Genomic DNA, 27,656 nt, shown 5'->3' on the forward strand with positions numbered 1-27,656 from the left:
TATCCAGAGCACCATGCAATATGTGTTTGTGCTCCTGGGGCAGATTACCAGGGCTGGTTACTTAGCAGTCCTGTACTTCCACTCCCTCCCCACTCTGATTCTTTTCTTCCCACCAGTGAGCTGGGGTGGGGGAAGTGCTTGGGTCCCCCCGGGTCACGGCTTTGTATCTTACCCTTTTCCATGAGATGTTGGGTTCTTGCCGATGTAGCCTGGCTGGTGTATTGTATCTTCTGGTCACTCTTTCAGGAATATTTATATTTGCTGTATCTTCAAAATATATATGGTTTTGAGAGAAGATTTCCACCACCCTACTCATGCCACCATCTTTTCCTCTCTCTCCCAGAGGAATACTTTGAAACCCATGGTATTATCTTTGCTACAGTCAAATGTCATAATGGTCTTAGCTCGTCTGATCAAATTTCTTCAGAATCAGAATAGAAACCTCCTTCCCTATTGCACACTGTACAATATTAGAAATGTACTTCTCTCTCTTCCTGTAACTGGCTTATGCAACAGCAGCATTCACTTAGTTACTGAACACTGAGGAGTTAGAAAAGAAATGGAAGATATGGCCCCTAAATTAAATGAGGTTACTATTTAATTGGGGTAAGGAAGCAAATGGCACACATGTGGGTATCTGTCCATCCATCCATCCATCCATGCATTAATCCTATCATCTATTTATCTAATCTATCTATCTATATACCTACCCATATATCTTCCATAAGCATGTTAGAGACATCTAACATAATGACTACACTTTCTGAACACCAAACTAGGACATAGTCTCTAGCAATAGGAGCACACTTTGTGAGAACAGTGGAACAGGATATTTAAAATCAAGACTAACTCAGAAAATCCAGACATTATATTGTTATATATAGTATCTGGGTTGAAAAATCAGGATTGTAGAAAGGCTGAAAGTTAGAGCCCCAAAGGAAATAGACTGGGAGGGAATTAGTTGTAGAAATCACTCCCCTGGCAACCTTATAATCTAGTCTTAACCTAGAAATGGGAACTGCCAGGAACAAAAGTGAAATAGATTTTGCAAACTATGTGTGTGTACTATATCCCTCACATATCTTATTGTCTTATTCCTTTATTTTTTACAAGTTTTCTCATTCATTTAAAAAATCTTTTTAAGAATAACATATCCATGCATTTTGCTGGATATGAGGGTCACAGTGAATGCCATACAATCTCTGTCTCTTAAAACTTTTAGCCTAGTGGGGGAGACAGGTTCTAATTAAATAATCTTACAAATCTTACAAAAAAAGCCCTGATAAGTGTTATAAAGGCAATAATAGAGTATTGTAGGCTTGTATCAGAAGGACCTAATCCAGTTTGGGTGGGTCAGAAAAGACTTCCTGGAGGGATAGTCTCAGCAGTAGATGTGAGGTAGTTGAAAGAATTGACAAGGTAATGGGGGTGGGAGGTAGATAGGGTTTCCCAGACAAAGAGGTGTCTTGTGAAATATCTTGGAGGCAAAAGCAAGTAAAACACATTTCATGGGCTCTAAGAGGCTGGTGAGGGTGGTGAAGAGATACAGAGTGCAAGGCCAGAAGCAGCTCAGTAAGGCAAAGTTAAGGATTTGGGTCTCTAACTTAAAAAAGTGAGATATAATTGAAAGGGTTTCAGATAGATAACAATTCAGCCTTTGAATGGCTCACTCTGGCTAAGGAAGTAGAAAGGACTGGATATGGGTGAACCAGTTAAGATGTAGTATTCTGGGAAGCAATAGTGGTGGTTGTGCTTACAAAGCCCTCTGTGATCTGACCCTGAGTGCCTCTCCACTCTTTACTACAGCTTCCCTGTTCATACTGGGGCCCCTAAAAAGGTTGCTATCTCCCACCTCCAGGCCTTTGGGCCCATTCCTTCTTCCTTCTGTGACTCTCCTCTGCCTCCTTCTCCTTCTTTCCCTGGCTAATTTCATCCATTATACAAAACCAGTTTGTGTATTATCTCATTTAAGAAGACTTATCTGAGATTTCCCTGATGCCCCATCTCTTTCTCCACTCTCCTCCCAGTGCTGACTGGGAAATCCCTCCTGCATGCTTCCACAGAATCATTTGTGTACATCAGTCATGTCTCATATTCCATTCTATTGCAAATGTTTGCTTAATTGTTTGTTTATTATGCTGTGGTTCATTAAGGGTATGCAATGTCTGGGTTTTTTTTGTATTACTAGCTTTCATTAAAGAACCTAGCACATGACATGTACTCAATAAATGTTTGTTTAATTCATTGTAAAATAGACTATATATCTTAATATTGTAGTATTTTAGGGTTCATCACATTTGTGAAGAACATCATTTCCATGTTCAAAAAGATGTGTTTAGAAAAATAATATTTAAAAGTTAATGAGTTTAGCTTCATTTACAGGGTTTAAAAATAAGCTATAGAAACATATTTAGGACACATTCCTTATTTAAAAATAGCAATTGATTAGCTTGGCTTGCAACAGAGTACCATTCTTAGGAACTTACTCACTGACGTTTTATTATGTGCAGAAAACGAAAAATACATAACCTTGCTTAGGCAATGAGTAGAGTTGTTTCTACCACAGTATTCAGATATACTGACTGCTATTGTTGTTAACCAAGTTTCAGAAGTAAAATCATTCAAAAATGAATAAAATGACAACTAAGAATAATGAAGCCAGGACATGAACATCTCCATTACTTACCTTTTCTTTCAAATTAACCCAGGAACAAAGGAAAGCCAGCTGAAAAAAAACAAATTCTAACACAGCAAATTTTTAAAGGTAGCTTGAGAAATATGTTAGCTTTGATATAAGTACATGACTGCTTTAGAAAAGATAAATAAATGAACAACTAAAAAAAATATATGTATCAGGAAGACATCACCATTCAGGTAGGATATAGCAGGTCTTGGCAGATCAACACTTTCATTACAACAACTTGAAAACCCAGGTAAATAATATTTGTAAAAGTATTGGAGAGCTATGGAAGGAACAATGTTAGGTGAGCTTATATTCCAGAGAAGCACAACTGTTCTAAGGTAAGCTGATTTATTTACCCTGGGGACATTTGCTATTTCTAGGTGCAAGCTGAAGATTAACAATGGTTTTGTAAGAGGACCTCTGCCAAAGATCAGTGAAATCAGCAAAGCTTTTAGTGATTGAGCAGAGCTGGAAAACAACCCCAACTTGAAGAACCCCAATATTCCCCCCAAAAAAAGGAATATTTGCTGAGCTCTGGGTTTATTCAGGAGATTGGGGAGCTAGGTCAAAAACTCCTATAGGCAGAAGGAGTCCTAACATAGTCTCTTAGGGATTAAGCAACAAAGACCCACTAGAGAAACAGCCTATCTGAAGAACACCATTAAGACATTTTCTCTCTTAAGGCATTTAGCAGTTTCTAAAAATGTGTGGATAGAAGGCTAGAGAACTGGACTGGGAATATCTGAAGGATAGAGGCAGATTTGCTGCAGTCTTTTGGAACTAAGGAGATAGATGCCTGCCAAACTTTCAATTGAAACCCCTGAGGACTATGTCTAAGGAAAGAGTGTGGAAAGTATTATTGGACTTGGTGATCAATTCCTCACTCTCTTGGCCTAATAGAAGAAGGAAAAACCTTCTCTGGTGGGAGAAATGATCATCTGGAGGTTCTCTAATGTATCAAACACAATTTCTGGAATACAATAACAATTACAAGACATGCACATAAGCAAGAAAATATGATTGGCAATCATGAGAAAAAACAGACAGTAGAAGTTATATCCATAATGACCTCATTATTGGAACTAGCCAATAAGGACTTTAAAATAACTATGATTAATATGTTAAATAATTACCAGAGAAGCTCTTTTAAAAATGTTTATGTGCAGTTATTACACCGGAACTTCTTAATGAGAAATTTGGAGAGAAGCCTAGAAGTTAGTATTTTTAAAATGCTTCTGCATGATTTTGAGGCACACCTGTCTTTAAGGGGTATAGTTCACTGATCATCTGCAATGGACTCATCAAGGGTGGTCATTAAAATACAGATTCCCAGGCTTACGGGGAGGAAAATGCCTCACTGTGAATAGATTATGACAATCTGCATTTTATTTTATTATTTTTCTTCCAGTGTTATTGAGATATAATTGACATACAACAATGTCTAAGTTTAAGGGGTATAGCATAATGACTTGACATACAAATCATTATCATAACAAGTTTAATTAACATCCAACACCTTATATAATTACAAAAAATATTGTCCCTTGTGTTGAGAACTTTTAGGATTTATTTGCTTAGCAACTTTCAAATATACCATACAGTACGGATAATTATAGTTAACATGCTGCACATTAAATCCCCAGGACTTATTTATCTTATAACTGGAAGTTTATAACTTTTGACCTTTTGATTTGCACCAAATTCCCAAGCCCTACCCCCACCTGCAGTAACTATAGATCTGATCTCTTTTTCTATGACTGGTTTTTTTTCAGATTTCGCATATAAGTGAGTTAGTTCATACATATTTGTTTTTGTCTGACTTATTTTACTTAGCATAATGCCCTCAAGACTATCGATGTTATTATTGAAAATGGTAGGATTTTCTTCTCTTTATGGCTGAATAATATTCCATTGTATACATATACCACATATTCTTTATTCATCATCGGTTGATGGATACTCAGGTTGTTTCCATGTATTGGCCATTGTAAATAATACTTCAATGAACATGAGGGAAGGGGTGCAGATATTCTTGGCATCATAGTGATTTTGTTTCCTTCAGATATATACCCAGAAGTGGAATTACTGGAACATAGGAGGTATCTCTATACTGTTTTCCATAAGGGCTACACAAATTTACATTTCCACCAAGAGCGCATGACATTTTCCTTTTCTGTACATTCTTGATAGCATTTGTTATCTCTTGCCTTTTTTATGATAGACATTCTAAAAGGCACAAGGTGAATCTCACTGTGGGTTTTACTTGCATTTTCCTGATGACTTCTAGTGATGTTGAGCACCTTTTCGTGTACATGTTGTCCATTTGAATATCTTCTTTGGCAAAATATCTATTCAGGTCCTTTGCTTATTTTTAAATTGGATTGTTTCATTTGATGGTTTTACTATTGTATTGAGTTCTATATATATTTTGGGTATTTAACCCCTCATCAGATACATGATTTGCAAATATTTTCTTCTGTTCTGTAGGTTGCCTTTACATTTTATTGATGTTTTTTTTTGATGTGTGGAAGATTTTACTTTGATACAGTCCCACGTGTTTATTTTTTATTTTGTTGCTTGTATTTTAGGTATCGTATCCAAAATATCATTGCCAAGCCCCATATCAAGAAGATTTTTCCCCTGTTTTCTTCCCGGAGTTTTGTGGTTTAATGTCTAACATTTAAATCTTTATTCCATTAGCAACTGAAGTGATTCTGAAAAATTATAAATTTTAATAACCACCAGTATAGAGGATTTTTTTAAAATTCCAATCCTTTTTTTCTTTTATTGAAATACACTTGATATACAGTATCATATTGGTTTTAGGAGTACAGTGTAGTGACTTGACAATTACATACATTAATAAATGCACATTAAAATAAGTGTAGTTACCACTTGTCAACATGCAAAAATATTGCAATGTTATTGACTATATTCCCTATGCTGTGTTATTGTTTTTTGGGATAGCAGATGTTCTGAAATATTCCAGACAGAACTTATATCAGGATCAAACTTTTAGGATTAGAGTTGTGAAGTTACTACATAAACTGCTTTGTAAATGATGTATTGCAAACAGACCTAAACCAATGTGCTCACGAATAACCCATAGGCTCTTTGGGTAGATGGTGTTAGCCAGTGAAAAATTTTACATAAGTAAGTGAAAAATTAGAAACCCATAACCCAGCTATCAGGTTTTGATAAAAACAACTTATCTAGATTGTACTGTATATGAACATTATTAAACAAACAACATTTATTAGCGTGTGTGCAGAAAAAAAGTTTATGTCCTGTTCTCTAAGATGAAGTTCCAGCATTGCTTTTTTAGGTGATCTGATCATGCTTAACACTAACACCAGGCAGAAGGACAATATTCTAGAGCAGAATTCCATTATACTGGAATTTTATACACTGGATTTATAGTTGCTGTCAGGCAACTATAAATCCTTATACCCATTGTCTGGGGAAAGGATGGCAAACTTTGGATACCATCTCTAAGGACAAAGGTTTTTAGTTTGCAAACTCAGGAGTTCCCTAGGTAAAATCTGTAATTGGCCTCCAACCACAGAGGGTAAGGAGAGACCAAAGAAAGAAGCAGACCACTCCAGATTTGGGAGGTGGCAGTTTTAATAAGTGAGGGAACTTATATACGAGGCTTGTTTTGGGTGGCTGCAGGATGCATGGATCTCTGCACCTGTGGGCCAGAATCTTAAAAGTTAAGAAAACCTTTAACTGGGTTTAGTCATGTGCACCATCCATTACTGTCTCAAAATCGCACCCTTGAAACAGCTCCTGCTGTGGGAATGGTGGGCAGAATGTACATCCAGAGATGGGGGAGGGAGTGAGGAGCCTCCGTTTGCCTGGGTCCAGTTCGCAGGTCAACCTCCAGTCATGTCCTCCTAATGACCTCCTCCAGTGAGGTTACAAATCCTATATAACCTGTCTATGCAAGGGTGGAAAGGCTCTCTGAACTACTGTATCCAATCCATAAATTTTGAATTCCTCTAATTCCCCGATAGGAGCCTATCCTAACACTTATACCATTCAACAAGCAAATAATTTCACCAATAACCCACTTCTTATATTCACTGTGCCCCGAAGTAAAGCTTCAGGTGTTGATTTACATATGGGTAATGGGACAGCCTGGAGTAGCTGCCTCTGCATGTAGATTGGGAGGGTAGATCACTGGCCCTAACGCCCATGAGGGAATGCATATGCAGCACCACACTATCCAAGCCGAAGTATTTCACGTCAGTTACAGACATCAGAACAAGATGTAAAGAGGACTGCTTGTAGAGGTGGCAGTACTGAGAGGCAAGGAGATTAAAGAGCTGACCCACAGCTCTTGGTGAGGTGGAGAGGTGATTGCAGTGGTAAGAAAGTCAGCATCCCAAACATGCTGGGATATTACAGCAGTGACTGCATCTGACTAGGGGAAACATTAGTGACCTAAGTTGTTATTGCTATTATTTATTGGGTAGCAAACCTAGGCTCTGCACTGTGCTAAATTCTTAATATCCTTAAATTTACTTAATCTGTATAAGTGATGTGAAAAAATGCTTATGCCATTCAACAAGCAATAATTTCACCAATAACCCACTTCTGATATTCACTGTGATATTTGGGGGAGTTAAATCACTTTCCCAAGGTTATCTAACCGGCGAGCAGAGAAGCCAGTGTTTATGTCATTTTATCTGACTACAAACTCCATGCAATTTATTTTTTAAAAATTAAGAGGGAGTGGGATGGGGTGGAGAGAGTGAGGTGGCTTAGCAACTGCACATATAAAAAATTATTTAGGGATTTTAGATAACATGAACCTGGATATGACTCAACAGCTTGATGTGGCTGTCAAAATAATGAATTCAACCTCTAGTTGCATTGCTAATAACAGTGCTCATATTTATTAAGTACTGCCCCTGGCCATGTGCTAGGCCCTATTCTAAGTACTTTACATGTATTAACTCATTTTACCTTCACACCAAACTTATAAGGTGTGTGATCAGAACTGAGGCTCAGGAAGGTTAAAGATCTTGCCCAGAGTCACAGCAGCCAGAATGTGGTGATTAACTGGGAGGTGGCCTCTGACCGCTTCTGGCTATTCCTTGACCTTCCCTTAGGTTCATTAAATGTGTCTGTAAAAGCAACGCGGAGGAGTCTAAGTTCACGTAACCTAAGTCATTATTCACATGTGTGGTTCTCACATAATGTGCAAAGTGTCCACCTGGGGAATTTGGCGGTGTGGAGAAAATTCCCACACCCATACTGAGAGATGATAATTCAGAATCAGCATCTTAAACACCTGTCTTGAGTGATTCTGATGTCAGGTGATCCTGATCCTCTGGGGATGCTCTAGAAACACGAGTTGAAGCATTCTTTACGGCAATCCAAGATCAGCTTAAAATGAGATGTTTTAAGTGAAGGAAAATAAGCTTGTCCCAGAGTCTCAGAAGAAGGGTTACAGAAGAAACCTTTCTCACACACACACCACACACATACACACACAGAAACAACTTGCCCCTAAGGTTTTCATAAAAGAAAGGTTCAAAATCATGTACAATTGTGGAGAATATTAATTTTGTATTTATACACCTAGATGTTACTTGTTACTTTTTTACAATGGTTTTGTTGTTTTATAACAGGCCTAAAAATAATGATACATCTAGTAAAAATGCTATCTTTGAAGAATATTGTAACACTAGAAAGCTGCAAAACATAATTTTTTAAATTAACAGACTTTATTTTTTTAGAGCTATTTTAGGTTCACAGCAAAATTGAAAGGAAAGTACAGAGAGTTCCCAAATACTTCCCACCCCCACATACACACATAGCCTCCTCAGCAACATCAGGGACTCCCATCAGTGTGGCATGTTTGTTACAATCAATGAACCAACACTGACACAGCATTATCCACAGAAGTCCAGAGTTAGCATTAGGGTTTACTCTTGGTGTGTTACAATCTAAAGATTTTGACAAATGTATAAGGATATGTATGCACCATTATAATATCATACAGAGTAATTTCACTGTGCTAAAAAATCCCTCACTCATTCATCCCACCCTCTCTACCACTCACCATGAACCCCTGGATACCACTGATCTTTTTACTGTCTCTGTGTCTCTGCTCTTCCACAAGTCATATAGCTGGGATCATATAGTGTGCAGCATTTCAGATTGGCTTCTTTCACTTGGCAATAGACATTTAAGGTTCCTCTGTGTCATTTCATGGCTTGATAGTTCACTTATTTTTATCACTGAATAATATACCATTGTATGCATGTACTATATAGTTTCTTACATCTTGGTTGTTTTCATGTTTTGGCAATTATGAGTAAAACTGATATAAATATTTGTATGTAGGTTTTTGAGTGGATATAAGTTTATACCAATACAGATAAATACCAAGGTGTGTGATTGCTGGATTGTTGGTATGAGTATTTGGCTTCACAAGAAACTATAACTGTCTTCCAAAGTGGCTGTACCATTTTGCAGCTCCACAAGCAATGAATGGGAACTCCTGTTGCTCCACATCATCATCAGTATTTGGTGTTGTCAGTGTTTTTTACCGTATACATTCTAGCAGGTGTGTACTGGTATCTCACTCGTTGTTTTAATTTGTAATTCCCTAATGACACGTGATGTTGAGCATTGTTTCACATGCGACTGGCCATCATTATCATCTTTGGTAAACTATTCATACATTTTGCCAAATTTTAAATCGAGTTGTTTATTTTCTTATTGTTGAGTTTTAAGGGTTCTTATTTTAGATAACAGTCCTTTACCAGATATGTCTTTTGCACATATTTTATATAAGCTTATGGTTTTTTATCTCATTCTCTTGAAAATGTCTTTTGCAGAGCAGAAATTATTAATTTAAATGAAGTCCAGTTTATTACATTTTTTCTTTCAAGGATCATGCCTTTGATTTTTATATGTAAAGTGTCATCACCAAACCCAAGGTCATATAGACTTTACCTTATGTTATCTTCTAAGAGTTTCTTAGTTTTGTATTATATATTTAGGTGTATGATCATTGTTTTGCATGTAGATGTCCAATTGTTCACACCGTTTGTTGGAAACACTATCCTTTCTCCATTGAACTGGTATTACTCTTTTGTCAAAGATCACTTGACTAATTTATGTGGGTCTATTTCTGGGCTATTTTCTTCCATGTACTCATTTGTCTATTCTTCCACCAATACCACACTCTATCGTTTATTGCGGTTTTATAATACATCCTAAAATTGAGTAGTGTCAATCTTCCAACTTTGTTCTTCTCTAATATTTTGTTGGCTACTCTGGGTCTATTGTCTTTCCATATAAAGTTTAGAACCTCCTTGTTGATATCCACAAAATAAAATTTGCTGAGATTTTGATTGGGATTACACTGAATTTATATATCAAGTTGGAAAGAACTGACATCTTAATATTGTTTCCTACTCATGAATATGGAATACCTCTTCATTTGCTCAGTTTTTATCTCTTCCATCAGAGTTTCATAATTTTCCTCATAAAGATCTTGTACATATTATATTTATACCTAAGTATTTTTTGTGTGTGCTAATGTAGGTGGTATTACATTTTAAATGTCAAATTCTGATTGTTCATTGCTGGTAATTAGGAAGTTGAGTGACTTTTGTACATTAAACTTGTATCCTGCAAACTTGCTATACTCAGTATTCATTCCGGTAAAATTTTTGGCTGATTGTTTGAGGTTTTCTACAAAGATGATCTTGTCCTCTGTGAACAAAGACATTTCTTTGTTTCCAACAGAAATACTTTTAAATTCTTTTCTTGTCTAATTGCATTAGCTGGGACTCACAGTACAATATTGAAAAGGAGTGGTGAGAAGAAATATCCTTCCCTTGAGCCTCGTCTTAACAAGGAAACCTCTAGTTTCATTCCATTAAGAATGGTAATAGCTTTACATTTCTGCAGATATCCTTAATTCTTTTGAGGATGTTCTCCTCTCTTCTTAGTTTGCTGAGACAATGCAATCTTTTTTTTTTTAATTTTTTATTAAGGTATAATTGATATACACTCTTATGAAGGTTTCACATGAAAAAACAATGTGGTTACTACATTTACCCATATTATCAAGTCCCCACCCATACCCCAATGCAGTCACTGTCCATCAGTGCAGCAAGATGCCACAGATCCACTATGTGCCTTCTCTGTGCTACACTGTTCTCCTGATCCCCCACACCATGCATACTAAACATAATACCCATCAATCCCCTTCTCCCTCCCTCTACACTTACCTTCCCACACCTCCTCTCCCTTTTGGTAACTACTAGTTCATTCCTGGAGTCTCTGAGTCTGCTGCCATTTTGTTCCTTCAGTTTTGCTTCATTGTTATACTCCCCAAATGTGGGAAATCATTTGGCATTTGTCTTTCTCCGCCTGGCTTATTTCACTGAGCATAATGTCCTCCAGCTCCATCCATGTTGTTGCAAACGGTAGGATTTGTTTCTTTTTATGGCTGAATAGTATTCCATTGTGTATATGTACCACCTCTTCTTTATCCATTCATCTACTGATGGGCACTTAGGTTGCTTCTATATCTTGGCTATTGTGAAAAGTGCTGTGATAAACATAGGGGTGCATAAGTCTTCTTCAATCTGAGAAGTTGTATTCTTTGGGTAAATTCCAAGGAGTGGGATTCCCGGGTCAAATGGCATTTCAATTTTGAGTTTTTTGAGGAACCTCCATATTGCTTTCCACAATGGTTGAACTAGCTTACATTCCCACCAGCAGTGTAGGAGGTTTCGCCTTTCTCTGCATCCTTGCCAGCATTTGTTGTTCTTAGTCTTTTTGATGTTGGCCATCCTTACTGGTGTGAGGTGATATCTCACTGTGGTTTTAATTTGCATTTCCCTGATGATAAGTGATGTGGAGCATCTTTTCATGTGTCTGTTGGCCATCTGAATTTCTTCTTTAGAGAACTGTCTATTCAGCTCCTCTGCCCATTTGTTAATCAGGTTATTTGCTTTTTGGGTGTTGAGGCGTGTAAGTTCTTTATATATTTTGGGTGTTAACCCCTAAGACAATACAATCTTAATACTAAAAAGCATTAACAAAAGTAGTGTGTGCAATTTGATTCTGATTTTGTGAAAAATGTATTTTACATTAATAAGGGTGGAAGGGAATACACTTACAATTCTAAGTAGTCTTTTTTTGGCTGGATAATGGTTATTTTCTTCTTGACATATTTTGTGTATTTTTAAAATTTGCCCAGTTAACTGGTATTTTTTATGAAACGAAAACATGAAGCATGATTAGGTGTTCTGGACAGAGCAGCTTGCGGACTGAAAAAACAATTAAAGGCTAAATTAAATGTAAATCTAAGAGAGAATTAATATATTAACTGTGCCATCAATGAGAAAACAGGTTCTCTGAGGGCCAGGCCTGACTAAAGGATCCCCAAGCCTAATAAATAAATCAATTCACCCGTGCCTCAGCTTTGCCTATGAAACGTCACTTGTTTGGCACTCTGAGCACGGTTTTTGTGGATGTGGAGCCAGGTTTCTGTTTTTCCAAGTAGTTTTATTCGTTATTTTAGAATGAGGTGAGAAAGAGAGAGGGGGGTAGCGAGGGAGAGAGGGAAGGGGAGGTTTGAGAGATTGAAACTGAACGACTGAACCCGAAGCAGAAGACCTGACAAGCCACAAGAGAGGGAAAGGGGTGCGGGCCCCACGCCCCAAGGTTGCCAGGCGGACCGCGGGAGCCGAGCGCACGCCCTGGGCGGGAAGAGGGTAGCAGCGCCCCCGCCTGGCTCCTGTGATCCTGGCCGGCACATCCCGCCCGCCAGGTGCCTCGAGAGCGCCCTCGGCTCCGGAGCTCCGGGGCCCCGCGGCTCCCGCGCCGCGCCGCGCCGGGGGGCGGGGGGCGACCTCGACAGGAGAGGGTAGCGGCGCGCGCTCTGCCCCGTGGCGTTTCACCGCAGCGAGCGCCGCGGACCGGCTGGAGCCGGCTCAGCCGCCGCGCCCGATTCGCGCCGCCGCGGAGGGGCTCGGGGACTGCGGGCGCGGGCGCGCACGGGCGGAGGGCGCCGGGTGGACCCTCGGCGGGCAGCGCGCCCCTTCCCCCGGGGCTGCGCCTGCGGACGGTTCGGGCCCCTGGCCCCTCAGCTTCAAGCCTGGGCGCCTCCGGCCCCACTCTACCGTTGCCTATGGGGATCCGAGAGTTTCCCGGCGGCGCACCCAGGGGCAAAAGCATCGCCATGTGAGTAGCGCCCGGGTGGCCCTCTGCAGCCGGGACGCCGGGTAGTCTGGGGCTCGGGAAGGGGCGGCGCGCGGCGGAGCTGCTCGGGAAGTTAGGGCATCCTCTCCCTTCGCCGCTCTCTCAGACCTGCGCTGCCCCGGGTGCCCAGGGGCGGACTCGGGAGGCAGACGGGACCCGACGCCCAGGCTGCCGCGGGCGCTGGGGTGGGCGGCGGGAGGCTGGAGTGGAGCAGCCCCAGCCGTGCGGCGCACCTGCCCCTGGAGGGCCAGGGCTGCGCTCTTGCTCGCCCTCTGGTCGGCTCCTCACCAGAGTCCCCTTGTCTCTCCCTCCCCGCCCACCTGCCCGCGGCCTCAGTGGCATGAGGAGGTCACCGGACGTCAGCCCCCGGAGGCTTTCCGACATCAGCCCTCAGCTGCGGCAGCTCAAGTACTTGGTGGTGGACGAGGCGATTAAAGAGGATCTGAAATGGTCGCGCTCCGTGGAGGACCTCACCAGCGGGCCCGTGGGGCTCACGTCCATCGAGGAGCGGATCCTACGCATCACCGGCTACTACGGCTACCAGCCCTGGGCGGCGAGCTACAGAAGTAAGACCCCCTCCCCTCATTTACCTCGTCGCCGGTCCGACGCCCCTAGAGCTGTGCCAGCAGCCTGGGAGACGCGCAGCAATGCGCCCAGCCGCCGTCTCCCCCCGCCCCCCACTTTCCTGTCCGCAGACACAGACCTGGGTCTGCAACTTTTAGAAAGAGGCCTGGAGACGGAGTACTCCTGGACCTTTGGGAATTTATGATCCATTCTCTTACTCCTGTCCCCTTCCCACACACGTCTCCCCATCCAAATCCCCTTGCTCTTGAGATAAGACAGTACGGGATACAGACTGGAAGCCCAGTGCGTCCTGCACTGTGTGGCTTCCCTGCGGGTTTGAAAGTGTAACTTGCCTCTGGTGGGTCGGGGCTCAGCTTGCTGTTAGAGACTGCACACTTAGCCCGCCTGGATTTTAACTCTTCCCTCTGTCTCCTGAGCCATGAGGATGAAGGACAATTCTTGGGGCCTTCATTTTGGATCTCATTCTCTCCCTTTGCCCCAGGTCTTCATCTTTCCTCAAAATAGAGGTTATGTATGGCTAATTCTAGATACTGGCATTTGATCCCCTCGAGCTAAATGGTTAGTGCCAGGTGGAGAAGCTGAAACTTTTCTTTGCCAGTGGGCCCCAGCTGATACCACAGTGGGCTGTGGCAATTTCTGTGGTCAGTTATGCAGACATTACCTGTGCGACCAGGACTAATTGATGGACATTTTATTCTTTCACTTTGGATGGAAGAAGTTGGCTACAACAAAACTCCAGACACCTGTAATTGTAAACCATAATTAGGTGGGTCCATCAGTACCGTTTGACATGGCAAAAAAGATTATTTACCACCTCAGTCAGTATAGGAAATGAGTATTGTTTCATTCCATTTGTAGTAGATACTAATAGCTTAATGATGGTGAGGTGTTTTTACCCTTCATTGCTTGAAATTGGAATGTACTTTATTGGTCCTTAGGAAAAAGAATCAGGCTTCTGTAAATTAATCATATTCAGCTCTGAAAATATGTCTATCTTTAGTTTTTTCCAAAACCTTGATTCCAAGCCAGAGGTCAGTGGTGTGCTACCAGTTAGCTCGTTACTTTAAGTTATTTGCAGGAATAAATATAGGATTTTAATGTTTTGTTTTTATGCCCTTGTTTTTAAAAGGACCTTGGTGATTGCATTTACCTTTGTATAAACCTTTAAAAGGTTATCTGTGTTTCCTCCAATCTGCTTCTGCTGCTACTGTAGCTGATAAATTGGCTTTGAATCACAGAAGACAAGGAAGCAAGTTCTTTTTTCATTTGGTAAACACTGGGCATAGAGTAACAAGAATGAAAGCCCATTGGAAACCATTTCTCTTATAGATAAGGATCGGACACTCAATTTCTATTTCTGCCTTCTAAATTTCTATTAGAAATGTTCCATGTTTTATTCCTGTTCCCTGCTTTCTTAGTAATTAAAGACAATGGTACAAATGACTGCCTTCATGGAATCATCTGTTCAGCCCCTGAAGTCATAATAAGGCTTGTCATTACAAGTCGATTTGTGACTGGCCCCACGTGCCTTATAGAAATTTTCACTGAGGTTTGTGACTTTGGGAACCGGTGGGGAGCTTATAGCAGTAATAACTATGCTTGGTACAAACACACTTTATAATTCAGAGAGGGTAAAGGCATATGGAATAAGAGCCTCTTGTACCACCGGTGGTATTTTTAAACACCCTTTCTCTGAGGCTTCAGTCAAGCAATAAACATTAGCAGACAAGACTACAGTGATTGTTGTGAGATGAATAAAGTCAAAGTCATCTCACTCCACACTCTATTCCTGTGAAGATTCTTCTGTATTCCAAGGTATTTCCTTCTTACTAAAATGCTTTAGGTGACAACTGACATTTTGATGGATTAATTGGATTTTAAGCTTAAATTTAGAGAAGCTAATGTTTTATTAATATAGCCAAAGACATTTTAGGGCAGTACTTTGGCTGTTTGCCATTTCTACCCAAGTAGGAAAAAATAATAAAATAAAGAGGCTTATCTGTATGTTGGTATCAGTCATTTTGTCTGTTGGTTAATAATCACACCCACCAAACTGGGAGAAATGATGACTGCAAAGTAAATGTTCTTTTCATGGTCTCCATAGCAAATTATGGGATGCTCCAAGCTTTAATCCTTGATGTTCTGTCACCTTTCAGTCATCTTTCAAAGTGGCTTAACTATGTCCCCACTGCAGGAGCTGCCAGTGAGTTTTTAAGACTACTTAAGCAGTATAAGTGAGCTGCTTTTGTAGTAGCAGAAACTATCTGAATGGCCAAATTTTCATTCTTATTGTCTTAATTTTTTTACTTTGTTTTGGGCAGTTAAGTTAGAGGGGGATAATTGTGAATAGTGCAGAAATCATCTTTGCTCACTCTTCTCAGCCCAGTCAATGAGATGAACAGGTTTCACTCCAGACAATGGATTTCTGGTAAGGAATTGCTTTTAAAAAATCTTAAGGGCCCCTGGGTCTTAGAGGAATGGTTTGTGTGGAACATTTAACTGAGAATTAAACTATAAACAGCAGGTAGGACAGGTCGAGTTCCTCTTCTCAGTGGCTAAATTCCTCTGAGCTCCACATTCCCTGTTTTTGACCCAAACAACTGGGCAGTATTCTTAGGAGTTCCTTGGAATTTTAGTTGTGAGTTGGTCCCAAGCCCAGAAAGTGCATGGTCCACAGTAGTTGTTCAGTAAATATTTGTTGAGTAAGTGAATAGGTGCTGCCTGAAATATTGACTTCGGGGAGAGAGAACTTTCAACTGTACCTCTGAAGTGATCTGCTTCATTTAATTCTGTACGCTGACTTCCTGTTAGTTTGGAATTCTTTCTTTCCTTACTTGTTTGTTGTTCCATCACAAGTGCCATCCTTGGTTTCTGGACCATGGATTTGACTAGAATTCTTGACAGCTGTCTTTGGTTTAATCCAGGGTTTCTCACAATCAGCACTAGTGACATTTTATATGGAGTAATCCTGTATGGTGGGGGGCTGTCCTGTGTGTTGTAGGTCCTATGGCTGCATGCTGGGCCTCAAACACACTCCCTGCCCATGCCCCATTGTGACAACTCCAAGCAGAGTGCATATCCCCGGGAGTGCCTGTGAGTAAGAAGCCCTCATACCCTAGTGCCAAATTTATGCTCCAAGATATATTACATCTGCCAGTACACGATTCTGTACCCACTCACCATAAACTGATAACCTGAGCAAGTGCTTTAGAGTTCAGAACAATGGGCATTTAACACCCACCTTGTCTGACAGCAGAAGAGAAGCGACCTACTGGAATATTGTCGGCTTCCGTCTTGCTTTCTCATTTCTCTGGTATAGACACCAGTTAGGGAGGAGGTGGGCAAAGATCAGGAATAAGCCATTGCTACAGTGGACAGCTAGGCCTAGGCATCTAACAGGTGGGGCCTGTGCCATTTCTATACCGAGAGGATTGAAATAGCTTTATCTTAGAGATACCAGAAGGAGACTCTTATGCAGGATGAAGGACCATCTATAAATGCTCTTTTATTTTCATTTAGCATTTGTTTGGAGCATTTGCTATATGCCAGAATACAGAGCTAAGTGATGGGAACCAGTATGGTTCACTATACAGATGTGCTTTGTGGCAAGAAACATGGATCAACAAATACCTGCATCTAGGAAGTAGCATCCGTTCTTTACATGGAGTGGGGGTTTTCCTTTGCAAAAGCTTTCCCCAGTGGGTATTTGCAAATAGTGAGCTCTTAAAAGATTTTCTAGTAAAGAATCTTTTTAGGACTAGCTCTTGGGCAGAGCATATTTACTGACTAAAATGAGATAGAACTGTCTTTTGAGTAGATGTATAAAACACTGCATGGGGTTGGTGTGTTTAGAATAAAAATGATTTCTAAAAAATGGCTTGTTTTAAGACATTTGTAGAGTAGGGGGAAGCTTGTCCCATATGGCTACCCCTTCTCTGATCTGCCCCAGCTTCCCCATAGGCCACTGGAACCTAGGAGAGGAAGTCCGGTTCTCTGGGGGAAGGTTTGGTACTTCAAACTGACGAATGTCGACCATCAAATAACTCACCTGGTGACAAGGAAACGTCGTGTTTCAGGATCCTCCAGGTTTCACATGTTAAAAGGATTTGTAGGAGGTGGGGACAGAGGTGGGGAAAGACTACTTTTTTACTCTGTGCCCTCTCAGACTGAACTGTGAATATAGTTGCTGACGTTGTTCCCCATGATAACTGAGTCAGTGGCTCGTAGGATAATTGAATTCATAGTGAGCAACTTCTGTTTGATCCTCCCAAAATAGTAAAGGTCAGGTCAGCAATTCAAAAATGACCCACTTGTAAGAGATTTATAATTTGGTTGTAAATGCTTATTCTAGAATAGAGCTTGGCATATGAAGTACTAGATGGAAAAGATTTTAAAAGTAAACAAATTGGAGAGTGGTGGGGGTGGGGCGAGCATAGAGCATAACATTTTCTAATGTCTCAGAGAATAAATTAAACAGGCTAACAATGTGAAAAGTAGTTTCTGAGATTTGAAAAATTAAAATGTAGAATTTTACTTTTTGAAGAAATACAGTGCTTCCCCCCATACACTCAGATCATTGACAGGGGTTATAAACACATTGTGTCTGGTCGTGAAGGGCAAATGGATGTTCTCACCTCCAGGGAAGCGGAATCTTCCATACTTTAAGAGAGGCTGGGGCAAGGGGGTTTCTCACTGTTCTTCAGAAGTCTATCTTCATTCTATTTACAAAGTACCTGGTTTAAAATATCCAGTTGTGAACATTTGCCCTTTTTGTAAGCAGATGGAAAAATTCAGGTTAGTTGCATTATAAAATTAATCCACACATGTATTAGTCGTTGAGCTCTGTTAAGTGTTCTGCTGAGTGTCGAAAAGGCTGCCCATTTGAATGGTAGCCCTGAAGGAGGGACAACCCTTGCATCTTTCATGTCAGGAGAAGCAGAGGAACTGGAATTACAGTCACTTGCGTTCACATCTCAGCTCTGTCCCTTTGTAGCAATGTGTATGCTGGCAAGTTACCCACCACTGTAAGCTTCTGTTCTCTTATCTATAAATGGGGATAATATAACTAGTTTTCAGGATTGTCATGAAGATTAAATGAAATAATGTATACACAGCATCTAGCACTTTGTTTGGCATCTATAAGTATTCCTTTGTTTTTGTTTATTCATTTAGCAAACTTTTGGAGCATTTACTGTGGCAGGATATAGTGGTAAGTAATGAAAGGCAAAATCTTTGCCTTTGAATCTCACAGACTAGAGGGAGAGAAGCAGTGAACGGGTGTGATAAAGGAGGGGAAGTACAGCATAGAGAATATAGTCAATTGTTCTGTAACATCTTTCTATGGTAGTAACTATGCTAGTTGGGGTGAGCATTTAATAATGTAGATAACTGTAAAGTCACTTGCAACCAATATAATATTGTGTCTCAACTATACTTCAAAAAATATATAAAAAAATGAATGGTCAGGAGCACACACACACACATACACACACACACACACACAAAGACTGGTGTGGGGTGCTTCCAGAGCCCTTTCTCACAATGGCAAGTTCAGTTCAGAAGCTGGAGCAGTAGTAGCCTCAGGAAGTGGTGCAGGGGAAGTTTGCCTTCCAGGTAGAGGAACAGTATATGTGCAGACATGTGCATAATCCATGACTAGAAGGTAATCCAGCTTAACAGGAGCCTAGCAGCACAGGAATATAAAAGCTGAAGTTGGCCTGTGGGCAGAAACTGACTCTAGTACCTTGCGCTCTAGTCATCTGATGTGTGTCATCAGGGGGTGCCACTGGAGCATGTCACCTTACTCATGCAGGTGCCAGTGTAAGAATCACTTCTTCCAGGGAGCCTTCCTGCATGTTAGATCTGCTGAGGTGTCCTTCCCAGCAGCTCCCATGGTGCTGTCACTTCTCTTACATGTTGTCATGGCTAAGTAAGTGTGTGGTTGAAACGTACCGGCGCAGAGCTCTGTGAGGTCATGCACCTCAGTGTGGCTCTCAGTACTTCAGAGCTATGGAGATCCTATGCCTAGATGACATAGTGTCTTTGGCATCTAGATCAATAGACATTTGTTCAATGTACCAATAAGGTCATTCTCACACACACACACACACAACTCCTAAGCATCTATCTTTCTGTGGGGTCATAGAGAATTATCCTGCATTGACATTTCTGATTGCCTTTGTGAGTCAAGAAATAGGATCCCATTGCTTGGTCCCCTGGGTCTTCCCTCTAACTTAGCTACAAACACTGACAAGCAGTCTCTTTCCTAGAGCTTAACATTAGCCAGTGTCATCAGAGTGTTTTGTCTAGCTTTGATAACCTCACTTTACAGATGATATGGAAAAAATGAACAGGGCCTGGGAAGAAGAGAAAGTGAATCCATGGGAATTGAAATGTGTTCTACATGCAAGATTAAAGTGTTGGGGAAGGGAAAGGTAAAACAGGCATATTACATGGTCTTTATGAGAACAGTTGGAGCCATCACCTTTGGGGTGCCTTCCCAGTTCACTGACCCCCTTCACTGCCCTGCACCAGAGCTTCAGGGGGGCCCCTAGCAACCAGACATGCATCATCTTCCTCCTGGGCACCATGGATTAGATTGGGGTGGACTCTTGACCCACACTAACTCAATCATTATCTCCCTCCTAGAATTTGAAATTAAAACCTGGAGATTGTGGTGTGGTCTGGGGTGGTCTTTTGAGTGGAGGAGATGCTGTGAGGGAGGTGTTTTGGTTTCCATGTAGATGGAGGGGCAGAGGAAGCTGGTCTGCAGAGAAAAATCAGGCATGAATGTAAAGCAACCCACAGGGAGCCTTGGCTTGCAGTACTCCGTGCTGGGTCCTATTTTCCTCCTCAGCCAAGGTTGTGATGCAGCTTCTGCAAGCTCCAGGGGACGCCTCTGTGTCATGAGACAGCCCCTTCCTGCTAAGTGAGCAGAAGCTGGGTATTCCTGCAACTGCAGACTCCTATCTGAATAAGATTTCTGGGCCACTTCTACTCAGAGCCATGTGGGACAAAGCAAGGAGATATATGCAATTTTCCATGGGAAATAATAAATCACTCTGACACTTAGTTGAAAGTCATGGAACTTCCGTCGTTGGAGAGCTTCAAAAGGAGGTGGACACCCAGTAACCCTGGCTGGATTAAGTATTTACTAATCCCAGTTAGGGAGATGAATTGGGTTTTTTTTTTTACATGGTACCTTTTGGTTTAATTCAGTGGTGAGTGTACATTGATTGGTAGAATAGTAAACCAGTTTTGTTTCCTTGTGTTATTGCAAAGCCTAGAAAGCAACTTGTACAGATAGGAACCTGGTAAATTCTTTTGGCTAATGATGGGCACCAACCCCTTGAGAAATTTCCTAGGATGTGGGCGCACATTTTTCTCTCATGCAGCTTGAGGTGATTTTAATTTATGACATCATTCAAGATTGTAAGGAATAAATTGCTCCTCTATGTGATTTGGAGCATGAAAGGCTAGAGGCTATTCTGGACTCCTGAGACAGAGATATTCAAGTAACTTCTCAGAAGAGTTTTCAGGTTTTGACAAGTGTTTTCTGTGACATTCAGATTCTCTCTTTGTCAGTCTGCTATGTATCATCTACAGTACTTGACTGGATAAGACTCTATTAAGAAGTTATTTTTATCCTTTTTCACCATCTACTTTGTAACAATGCAATGTTATAAAAATTAGGATATGCCCTCAAAGTTTTATTAAAAAGAGTCAGAAGAAAGATGCTTCTTAATGATTGTCAACTTTGCTTCCTTAGTTTTCTTTCTAGAATTTGAGTTGGCTCATTTTCAAAGACCATATATTAAGATGTCCTCTTCTTTTTTTTAATTATCATTGATATACACTCTTAGAAGGTTTCACAAGAAAAACAATGCGGTTATTACATTCACCCTTATTATTGAGTCCCTCCATACCCTATTGCAATCACTGTCCATCAGTGTAGTAAGATGCCACAGAGTCCCTATTTGTCTTTGAGCTACACTGTCTTCCCTGTGACCCCACACACACCATGTGCACCAATAAGATATCCTCTTCTTAAAACAGAAATATGATTGTAGGTATGAAACAGTTAGGCTTTGTGTAGTTTTCTCATGCCATGCACACGTGGGAGTTTAAGCAACACTTTTCACAAAGAAATACATTATGCTGGAGTGTGATAATACCTAGGGAAGACATGATGTTCTCTCTCTGTATGTATTTGTTTTAAAAGAAAGGATGAAATAGTTTAAACACTATTTAAATGCCTTTAGCCCAGAAGAACAGATTTCAAGGGTTTATCTAAATTCTTTAAGTCAGAACTTTGCTTTATTAAATATTTAAGATAGAAATTCTTTTATAGGTTTTTCTGATTTTATGCAGTGTTTTTTCAAAGTAACATGTAGATAAAACTTAAATATTTAGAATTTATTCTAAAGACACTAGGAAAAGTTGGTACTGTATATGTGTAATTGTGTTTGTTCTATCTCTAAGCTACATTGTACCTTGTGATTCTCTCAAGGAGCAGATGAGGAGTTTAAGTGTGGTGGCTGGAGAGTGGAGGAAGGAACACTTTCAAACTAGATCCCACTGCCACAATGCTCCCTCTTCACAAGCCCCGGGGGTGAGGCAAGGGCTTCAGAAATCACATGGACTTTCAAACACTACTCATGAAGGGGTTTATTTGTGAATGATTTGGAAATGGATCAAGCAATGGAACCAACTGTGAATGTATATTTATTTACTCACCCATCCATCCAGTCACTCACTCATTCATTCATTCATTCAAACATCAAATAGTTCACTGCTTCCAAAGGGCAGTGAATAGATTCACTTTTAAGATAAACATTTACTTTTGGTGCTTCCCTACCTAAGTTTCCTGGGGATATTTTGGATCAGCATTGACCAGCTTTATACCAAACTCTATATTTTATATAGGATATTGTGTAATATTATAGGGCACTATGAACAGCGAGATAGCAATGGAGTGGAGTATCGAGCCTCAGGGACCTTCTTTTTCTCTCCCATTGGGAACTTGGGCTCTGCACTGTAAGCAGAGATCTGATTTGTTCATTTGATGTACACTGGCTATTGAACACTTTTGTTTTCAGGAAATCATGCAACAAGAAAATACTTTTGACTGGGTTGATGAGATTAAGTTACTCACTGAGCACTTTCTTCCCTAATGTTTTGCGCTGCAACCATTGTTTCTTTCCATTGCTAAGGAAGCTAGCCTGAGCCCAGAGATGGTTTTTCCCTTGAACTAGGGGACTAGCAGAAATAGCAGTGGGCTGAGATTCAGAGGCATTGGGGTTTACTGCCAGCTCTCCCAGTTCTTTCCCACACTGCTGCACACTCTGTTTATGTAGTTTCTCCAATTCCTTTAGGAGAGAATTCCCTTGTCCATAGAAATACTCTGAAAACAATGCTCTTAGCTGTTCAGCTACAGAGTCATAATGCTGTCCACCTCATAGATGTGAAGGGAATGATGTTTCTAAGGGGCACCTCTACTTTTACATGTTAATAGGAATCAAAGCATCCTAATAATGGGACTGTTACTTTACATCATATTGAGAATATAAGATATGGACTGTGTACAGAGATTTATTGTGTTGATTGATCTGGAGCCACTTGCCCATGTGTGGATGAATCTAAGACACATGGATGAGCTTGGGCTGAAATATAGGATAAGATTGTTGGAGGCCATTATCTTGCTTACTGCTCTTCTCCTGTCTTGCTCATCTCTTTCCTTGACTCCTACCTCTTATTTGTGCTGAGCACAAAGGCTAGAATCTGAGCATTGAGAAAAGACTGTGCATCATTGGAACTGATAGTGTCTAATGGTTAGCAAGTGGCCTAGAGCCACACAGATCAATACTTAGGGCCCTGGATTTCTCTACTCTTTTCTGGTTGATGTGGCTTAGGGACATGGCATCCCTTGACCACCTTGTGTCTGATGAGAGGCCAGGGGATGACAGGTGATAGTAATCTTCTAGTGGTGTGGATCTCTTGTCCCACAGCCTCAGCAGTGTACCAGGACTGCCTCATTTTCTGTGTAGAGGTGTCTGTGTTGCTTTGGGGGAAACATAGTGTAAAGGAAAAACACATGATTGTTTCCTTTACATCACACACAGTACCCTCTGGAGAGTGCTTCACTTCTGACATTGCTGGCTACCAAATAGGTGATTATTTTTTCTACACCAAGCAATTCTGAAGTATGAGTGAGATTTCCTACAGTTTACCTCAATTCTGACATTGTCTACCTGGAGATGGCATCAGATTCATAGGTTAAGGTCTCAGTCCTGCAAGACTGTCCCTACTTCAGAGGCCAGTCATGACTCCAGGTTGTCACCTGTGCTTCTGACCAACTGGCCATAAATTGGAGGTTCCCACAACTCCCTCCTTGGGTTCAGTTATTTGCTAGAGTGACTCCCAGAACTCAGGAAAACATTTTACTTACTCGCTTATCAGTTTATTATGAAGGCTGTAACTAAAAGCAGCCTGGTGGAGAGATGCATAAGGCAGGGCAGGAAGAGCCTCTCTTCCCTGTCCAGGGTGCCACCCTCCCAGCACCTCTGTGCTTCCACCAGCCCAGGAGCTGTCCCAGCTCCCTCCTCTTGGTTTTTTCTGGAGGCAGTGCATTGGCATGGTTGATTAAATCATTGGTCACGGTGAATGCCTCAGCCTCCAGCCCCTCTCTCTTCCCCAGAGGTGTTGGGGGGTTTGGGTGGGACTGAGAGTGCCAACTTTTTTATCATAGTTGGCTCCTTGGCAATCAGCCCCCATCCTTAGGGGCTTTCCAGAAGTTACCTCATTAACATAACGTCTGGTGTACTTCCTAGAGGATTGTTAGGAATAACAGAACACACCCATCCCGCCTTTGCTGCTCTTGTCAGCTAGGAAAGTCTGAGGGTTTTAAGAGCTCTGGGCCAGAAATGGGTGTGAAAACCAGATATATATTATTTACTATAAACCAGAATATCACATGTCTGTATAAAAGACATTTTGGAGGCAGGTGCGGAAATTTGGATCTCTACTCTTTATTAAATTATTTTATAGAATATTGTTATTTTTCTTGGGCTTAATATTATTAGTGTGTTCAAACAGCAGAATGTCCTTATTCTTAAGTAATACTGAAGTATTTAAGGTAAAGCGTCGTTATGTCTATCATGTTCTTTCAGGTTCAACAAAAACAAGTATAGACAGATAGATTGAATGACAGATGAACAAAACATGGCAAAATTTTTATATTTGGTGAACCTAAATAATAGATACATGTGTGTTTACTGGATTGTGTTCTTAACCTTTCTATAAATGTGAATGTTTTCAGTATAAGAAATGTCATTGTTGTAGCCAATGGCATAGCATAGCCCAGGCCTGGAAGGGAAATACTGTGGGTTTGGTTTGGAGTTACCACATCAGAATTTAGCCCCAAATGCAGGGAGAACTGAGTGGACTCTGCCCAGCTGTCTCAGGGAAGGCGGAAGTTCACCTCAAAGGCAGTGTCAGCTCTGGCTGCCAGCCATGCTGGGCAGTCAGCATCTTCAGGTAGGGCCGGGCCTAAGCGTTGTGGTCTGAATGTGTCCCCACCAGACTCACATGTTGAAATCCAACCGCCCACCGCGATGGTGTGAGGGAGGTGAGGCCTTTGCGATGTGACAAGTGGAGCCCTCACGATGGGCTTACTGCCCTAAGAAGAAGAGGCTGGGGAGTTTGTCACTGTCTTTGCCATGTGAGGACACAAGGAGAAGTCTGCCATCTGCACCCCACAGAGGCCTTCCCACCGGAACCCCACCCTGCCCATACCCTGGCCTCAGACTTCCAGCCTCCAGAACTGTGAGAAGTAAATTCCATTGTTTATAAGGCCCTCAGTCTGTGGCACTTTGTTCTAGCAGCCCAAACACACTGAGACCTCATGGCAGCATTTGCTTCAGGTTCCCTCCCCGTGTCACAGTCCTTCAGACATGCCCTTCACCTGGGTGTATTTATGGCACAGGTTGTGGTGCATGTCTACTTATCTCCAAACTCATCAAGCCACATAGATGAAATATGTACACCTTTTGTTTGCCTAACACACCTCAATAAAGTTGTTTTTAATTAAGTAAAAAGACTCGATTTTGCCATGTGGGGTTCTCTCAGGCTCCAGGATCCTTTTTTATGAAGGAAACTTGTTTTTCAGAGATTTAGCTTTCTAGCACATTTATCTAAATGGTTTAACTTTGTACCCTGTAAAGTAAAAATATGCTTGAATTTGGGGACAACTTGCCTTACCTGAGAGTGGACAGATAGTGTCGTATCTGAGTCTGCAAAAGAGGCTGTTTTGAAAGGGTTCATGGCTTGTAGCACAGACTGCATTGCAAGGGCTGAGTCTCCAGCATGCTAGCATCTTATCTCCTGCTGTTTCACATCTTTCCTGACCAGCTCTCTATCTGTTTATGCTTGAGCACTATATCTTTCCTTCTGGCTCCCAGGGATTAGGGCAAGGCTGGAGAGAGAGGGCCACCTCCTTTTGAGGGATGCTTCCAAGGAAATTGTTCTGTCAGCTCTGCCAGGTGAAGGATGTGCTAGAAGCAAGAGAGAAGGAATCAGAGTTGTTTCCTAGTCTGCGGCATCGCTCTGTATAAACGCTACACACTGTTATGACTCTGCATTTGCCTTTAGCAGCTCTGAAGCCTGGGCAGAAGCCACCTGATGAGGGCCCTTGGAGGCAGGAACATCACTGTTTGTGTATAGAAAAATGGAGACACCACATAGGGAGAACAGGAGTTTTGCTTCAAGGTGAATGCATGAGAATGGGAGGCAATATTGTAAGTTGTGGAGGTTCCCATTAAAAAAAGAGCAGCTCTGCCTTAAGAATAAGAGAGAGGGAGACCCTTCTGGAACCTGCAGTGGAATAGAGGAAGCAGAAACACCAGAGGTATCTGTCCTTTGAGCTGGGAGGGGGAGCAATGCATCAGTTTCAGAATAAAATATGCACGTTGGAGAAAGAGTACTGAGTGGAAGGCAAGAGTGGTGTTTGAATTTCAAACAGTTTTCATGAGAGGCAGCATTGATGACAGTGCTAAAACTGAGGAGAGATGCTGTCTACTTTGCAAAGCTGCTATGAGCAATTTTGTCATCATCCCAGGGAAACACAAGCACTCATTTGTTGGATGAGTCTGTTGGATGCACATCCAGCAGTGGAATTGGGGTGGCACTGTTATGGTGGACAAACTCCAAGGCAATCCTTATGACCCCCACTTCTGGTGTCAGCCCTTGAGTACCTGCCTCTTCTTGAGCATGAGTAGGGCCTCTGACTTGTTTCTAACCAATAGAATACAGGACATCATGTGCCATAACTTCTGTGGTTATGTTATATGAGATGCCATCTGGCCAGCAAATTCTCCCTCTCTTGCCACCCTTGATGAAACAATTGGCTTTGTTGGGAGGCCCAGAGAACTGAATCATGGAAGGTGGCCTCCAGCCAACAGCAAAAAACCCACAGTCCTACAGCCATGAGGAACTGAGTGCTTCTCACAATCCTACAAGTGGGAAAACAATCCTTCCCTTGATGAGCCCCTAGATGAAAACCAGCCCTGGTGAACCTCTTCCTTTCAGCTTCATGTACTGACAGGAGTGAACACCAGGCTGATAAGGCCATCTGCCACAAGGTGGTGAGATGCAGTAAGGCATTATTATGACATACCTGAATTCTGGTCTTAGTGCAGCCATTTACTACCTGGATGCCATTGACTTGGTCTCCTATCCAGCCTGGCCACCCTGACCTTTCATGTTCAATTAAGGGATTTGGCAAAATTACATCACAAAATTTTAATGAACCTAAGGTTTATCTACAATAGGAGGAAATCCTCTATTCTGTAAATGAGAGTTTAGAGGTAAAAGAAAACATTTAGGAAGCTACACAAATCTGAGTCCTATCTAGAAAATTAGTCCAAATGGAATCACCTCTGCAGTTTCCGTGCAGGCAAAGCCCACAGCTTGACTCTCTGATGTGAAGGTGTTGGAAAGGGAAACATGGGTGAAAGTTCCTTTTTATTGCACTGCTCTTTTTCTCTTAATTTCTTTTGGTACATCAACCAAAAATATACAGATTACATCTTTAATTATGTTAAACACTGAAACATGGTAGATTTAGTGTTTGCATTTTGAAGCTTTGAAAATA

General features: G+C 41.4%; 1 protein-coding gene across 1 annotated transcript in view; it reads left to right on the top strand.

Annotated features, from left to right (window-relative positions):
• The first annotated feature begins 12,485 nt into the window (after nucleotides 1–12,485).
• Nucleotides 12,486–27,656, top strand: part of SLC35F3 (solute carrier family 35 member F3) — a 461,126-nt gene continuing 445,955 nt past the window's right edge. The window contains exons 1-2 of the mRNA XM_036919247.2: nucleotides 12,486–12,904; nucleotides 13,259–13,488. Coding sequence (XP_036775142.2) covers nucleotides 12,852–12,904; nucleotides 13,259–13,488 — 283 coding nt within the window. The 5' untranslated portion in view covers nucleotides 12,486–12,851. The remainder of the gene's footprint in view (nucleotides 12,905–13,258; nucleotides 13,489–27,656) is intronic.

Source organism: Manis pentadactyla, chromosome 8 (assembly GCF_030020395.1).
Source record: "Manis pentadactyla isolate mManPen7 chromosome 8, mManPen7.hap1, whole genome shotgun sequence".
NCBI classification, from domain to species: domain Eukaryota; kingdom Metazoa; phylum Chordata; class Mammalia; order Pholidota; family Manidae; genus Manis; species Manis pentadactyla.